General features: G+C 39.3%; 1 protein-coding gene across 2 annotated transcripts; it reads left to right on the top strand.

Moving 5' to 3' along the window:
* Window positions 1–1,745: 1,745 nt before the first annotated feature.
* elf3 (E74-like factor 3 (ets domain transcription factor, epithelial-specific)) lies at window positions 1,746–4,725 on the top strand. Of its 2 annotated transcripts, none has more exons than XM_062563935.1 (8): window positions 1,746–1,887; window positions 2,541–2,774; window positions 3,022–3,129; window positions 3,230–3,364; window positions 3,464–3,550; window positions 3,643–3,756; window positions 3,958–4,153; window positions 4,597–4,725. In XM_062563935.1, exons 1-8 carry the CDS (start codon window positions 1,746–1,748, stop codon window positions 4,706–4,708), a joined length of 1,128 nt encoding a protein of 375 aa, XP_062419919.1. In that variant the 3' UTR covers window positions 4,709–4,725. The 2 variants fall into 2 exon arrangements, with proteins under 2 accessions (XP_062419919.1, XP_062419918.1); XM_062563934.1 differs by having other exon boundaries at window positions 2,538–2,774.
* Window positions 4,726–5,481: the final 756 nt, after the last annotated feature.

Genomic DNA, 5,481 nt, shown 5'->3' with positions numbered 1-5,481 from the left:
TGCTAACGGAAGCAGACATCAGTGCGCCGCAGCTAGCGAAGCTATTACAGGAACCCCATCAGAGGGCAACTGCTAACGAGGCCACACGCCGAGCTGCACGTCTCTCTTTGGCCACCGCACAAGACACCGGCATTTCCTGACACGCTGCCCGTCTGCTGATGGAAGTTCCAAAAAAGAATGTATTGCACCCATTGTAGGACGTTAAGGGTGTCTTTTGTTGGGACAAGCAATTTCACGGTGGAAACAATAAAGGACCATGATGTTTCCGTTAGCCATGTCAAAAGCATGTGAGTAAACAAAGACAACAAAGTGTTGCGCTTAGGTCCCTGGTTCTCATGAAGTTGGCGGAGCTTTACACTCTTGCAAATTTGTTAAATATCCTTGCAAATAAATGCTTTGCTACTTGTGTAAAAGCCAAATCTTTTAATGTAATGATTTTTCACATGTCATTTATATTAGCTTACACAGTAGAAAAAGTTCAACAGTCTTTATTCATATAGAACCAGGGGTTGCAAAGTTGTGAGTAGGATAGAGGAATGCAGGTTGCAGAGAATCCAGAGTGGCACAGTACCTGAGGCCCGGGCAGAAAAGAGGTTGTTACAGGGTGGCAAGATTGCACGTTTTAGCCGATGCATTAGTTCCGCGTTTGTGAACTGACGATCTGGCGGGGACTGAGTGGAAGGCTGGAAAATATAAAGCCTGGAGCTTTATTAGTGAAATGCCTTCCAGCTGTGCGGGTCAATTGGTGGGAGGGGCACCGCCCAGACCACAACAACAATAGAGACCTCCTTAACCTTTTCACTCCTGTACGTCCTATAATCAGTGCAATACATTATTTTCTTGGCTGTATCAAACCAGACACAAATTCTACCCACATTTGGCGGGTGGGCACCTGCTAATTTTTTGTTCTAATACCGACAGTTGGTGGTAGTGTGATGGTTTGAAGCTACTTGACCATGCCTGTCATAAAGGAATACTCATAGCACTAACAAAGTAACTATTCTTTTATTTTTAATCTGTTAGATTTTTGTATCAACACATAAATGAAACCCAACAATGGTAAAAGGATTTAAAAAGTACTTAAACTGGTTTAACTTTTCTGTATCTAATCAATGTAATTGTAATGTAGTTACGGGCTTGAACATACTTCAATTGTGAAGATATATATATATATATATATATATACACACCATATAAACTAACCCTGTCGATTAATATAATCTAACACTGACAGATGATGAGAAAGGCAGCAAAAAATGTGTGAGAGAATAGCAGAGCCGGTTTGTTTGGTTGATCAAGTTCCCAGGTACGGGAAGGAGGACGGTTGGGGGTGTGGCCAGTTGCAGGTGGAATTCCCCTGAACTCACCTGCATTCATCCCCCACTCTTTTTTAGGAGTATAAAGCTACACAGGTGGTTTATAAAGGTGCACCTCTGCCTCAGAGACAACGGTTACAAAGACAACACGCCGAGGACAGGAGAGCCACTTGAACATTGAAAGTTATAAAATACAAGCTCAAACTACGGATTGTCTTGTGGCTCGTGCTGTGATCAGGTAAAAGGCATTAGTTAACTATTTAATAGAAATGTTGGAGCAGTCATTTTGATACATAATTTGATTGTTACAAAGCTGGATGACAACAAACAAATGTATTCATCATATTTACGTATCTTGGAATTGGAAGCTGCTCTTCAGTTGTCCAAAAGGCATGTAAACAAGTAATTTCTATGTTTCTTAGTGTCTTCATGTCATCTCCGTGCCTCAGCAGCATCTTGACTCATGCCAACCTTACCATGTATCAGACTGGTATCGCAGATGTCCTGCCCCAGCAGCCTAGTTTGCTGCCCAGCATTAACACCCTGCAGATCAGCAATTCAACATTCAGTGGTAAGACGGACGGACGAATTGTTGTTGTGACCCTCATTTTTCATCTTCTCATTGCTGTAAGATTCAAATGTGTGATCTGTATGCAACCAAAGATTTTAAATTTGATGGTGTTTTAGCTGTGAACTTTTGTAAACCATGATAGTTTAGTATGAGTTTTGCGGGCAGTTTCAACTAAAGACTAATCTCTACATACACATTATCCTTTATTCGAAACTTCGACCGGTGGGACTTTTTGCAGACTGAACTTTGCTTTGACCTCATTTAGACACTGCTAGCTCAATCATTTACCAGGCCAATGTTTAACTCAGCATAACCGTCTAACAGGAGAATGTTGCAACCTCATAGTTAAAACAGAGAACACTTTGTTTTGTCTGACCTTAGAGATATACCAGGTGCTGTAGACTGGTAACCATCTACATCATCAAGTACATTTAATAAGCAATTTAAGTGTAAGTTTTAGTTTAGAAGAGACTACTCAACTTAATTCAATGTATAAACGGAAATTTAGATTTTAGATTTAAAAAATGGAGGTTTCAAATCTGTCTCGCAACTCTGACAGTCATTGATCAATACTCTATGACGGGCAGAGTTGCACTGTCCATCATTGAATCTTGGGTCACTCTGTGTAACAATTAACGTCTCTCTCTTAGCAGGTCAGTGGTACAGGCATATCAATCCCCACTGCTGGACAGCAAACAATGTTCTGGAGTGGATAAGCGAACATGTAGAAAGCACCAAGTTCGATGCAAACACCCTAAGTTTGGCCTACTGCACCATGGACGGCCCAGCTCTCTGCCAGATGAACCTGGAAGAAATCATCATTGTCTTCGGCCCACAGCTCGGCCCACAACTCTACCAGAGTCTGGAAGAACACAAAACCAAAAATGGTAAAACTGCACATGTAAATGTAAATAATCTGTAAAATTTCAGAGGCGAAATATATGCATTTATGATTCATTTTGTTATCTGGCGGAATTCCCATTCAAAGATTTTAGTAAGCCAAGGGTTGGCCTCTGTTCAGACAAAAGACAGCAATGTAGTTAAATGTCTATCCTATGGCAGATTTTATTTTCCTGTTGATAGTTAACGCATATGTTGTAGCTAACACAATAATCTTTCATCTCATAATTTTAGAGTTGCAAAACATGTTAGGACCAGAGCTGAGTGAGACCTGCCAGCTCCTTGACAACTTCCTGGACAATTTAACCTTCCCTTTGCTGAGCAGCATTAGATTTGGCCAAGGTAAATATTGTAGAACGATGTTACAGTATAACAAAGATAAATATTTTGTGAAAAATAATAGGGTTAATGCTTCAACTAACTAAATACTGGCTATCAATAGCTGAAGGAGTTGGCAATAAGAAAGAGTTGGCCTTCAGGGAGGATAATAATTTCACTTGTCCAGCCATGGAATCAAAGACACCTCTGGGAGTCACAGAGTACCTGTCTGACAGCGAGTACAGCTCCTCCTCCAACAGTAAGTTTTTCATTCTCATCATCTTGCTCAAATGTTCTGCCTATACATTTCTTAAGATGGTTAGATATTTGATACATATATCTCATTTTGGTGGCTCAGGTGGCTTGTTTGACTCCTCAAGCCCTGACTCACAGGAGTCTGGTGCTGGAGAATCAGACCCAGAATTCTCCTACTCTCCTATTTCAAGTGAGTAGCAAACATATTAACAGATTATTTCAACGGTACTAGCCGTGTCAGTGAGTTTAAGTAGATGTCTGTACAATTAACTGTTCAAACAGTTCAAATCAAAACAGAAACTAGAGACTCTTGCCTAAAGCGCCCACGTGGACGACCTCCCAAGGTCAGCAGAGAGCATTCCAGCATTTACGACAATCCCAAAAAAAACAAACACGGTAAGGCCATATTTTGAGAATTAATAATATTATTTATTATGTAAAACACTGTTCAACAAGAGCTCTGTAGATTAACACTGGTCAACTGTTTGACAGATTCTACTTTGCATCATGTCCAAGCTACATTCAAATATATTTGATCTGGCTGCTTTTGCACATAAAAAAAAACACAACTGATCCTACCTCAACATTTGTCTGCAGCGCCCCGAGGAACTCACTTATGGGAATTCATCAGGGATATTCTGATCCACCCTGAGAGGAACCAGGGGCTGATGAAGTGGGAGGACCGCCGTGAGGGTGTCTTTAAATTCCTCAAATCCGAGGCTGTGGCACAAATGTGGGGCCAGAAGAAAAAAAACAGCAGTATGACGTATGAGAAACTCAGCCGTGCCATGAGGTGAGTTCACGCACTGGCGTTGTATTTTTCTTATGTACCTAGGACGTTTAAAAATAAACAACCCCCCCCAGACAGTGAAGATTTATCTTGTTTCAAACAGTGCTTTACCACACAACCTAGTTTGAAATACAAGCTTGAAATAAAAGTTGTAACTTTATTGCAAGTCAAATAACAGTTGACAAATACTCTCTAAAGCCACCAAAAACACATACCTATAATACATAAGATCTCTCAGTAGATCTTTTGACTGGTGAATTGACCCCTCTAATGCTGGTCTGACCACTAGCTGAAGAATATTGTCAAAGAGACTAGGATGTACTTTAGGATGTACTTTTGTCATTTTAATTTACAAACAATTGCTTTGTATTGTGAAGTTTGTGAGATGATAAAAGAAATTGCATACTTTCAATCTTGAAAATAAAACACTAAATCTCCTTCCTCAGGTACTACTATAAGAGGGAGATTTTGGAGCGAGTTGATGGCCGGAGGCTTGTTTACAAATTTGGAAAGAACTCCAGTGGATGGAAGATTGAGGAGCTTGTTCTACCCATATGATAACCAGAACGTTTAATCATAGCAGTTCAGGAACTAGAAGGAGCTGTGTGGCTTGTATGAAAAGAACCAACTTTCTTCCCATAATGTTTAAGACACTTACTTCCTCTAAGAAGGAAGGTGTTGCAGAAAATGTAAGCCAGTGTTTTTGGCTCTAGTAGGTTTTATGAACCAATATTAATGTCTTCTTGTTTGTCACTATAACTATGTGTGCAGTGACTAAAGTGCACATCACTTTGAATACATGAGCGTTTCTGTAAGTAACTAAAAAGCAAATGTTTTACAGTTTCAAAAAAGTGTGTGGGTTGAATTTAACTTTCTTCAGCGATGCATGTACACCTCATCCAGTCAGTCACCTTAGAAGTTTTTTGGGTATATGGGCTTTAAAAACTGAATTGTAGTGCTGGAAATACTACTTTCCCCTTTTTATTACCGTCATATATTGTTGTTATTCTAAAAGGGTGGAACTTTCAACTCTTTGCATGTTAATTTTAAATCTGTGGTAGGAGCGGATGTAGAGACTAGTAAAATCTATTCTTCAACTTTATGTTATGGACAAACAGAAGAAAGAGAACAACTTTTGAATATCCAATACTACTTCTCGTTAATATAGTAACAATGTTCACTACATGGCTGTGTATGATTATTTTACATTGGATAAACACACATTTTAAAGAGCAAAAAGCCATTTCTCTGTAATTATTTAGCATGTTTATTATTCAAATATAAAATCAGTTTCACGTCTTGTGATTTTTTGTTTATTTATTGTATTTTTG

Source organism: Pungitius pungitius, chromosome 8 (genome assembly GCF_949316345.1).
Source record: "Pungitius pungitius chromosome 8, fPunPun2.1, whole genome shotgun sequence".
Taxonomy (NCBI): domain Eukaryota; kingdom Metazoa; phylum Chordata; class Actinopteri; order Perciformes; family Gasterosteidae; genus Pungitius; species Pungitius pungitius.
The sequence above is the reverse complement of the archived record's forward strand: the minus strand, read 5'-3'. Positions and strand labels throughout refer to the sequence as shown.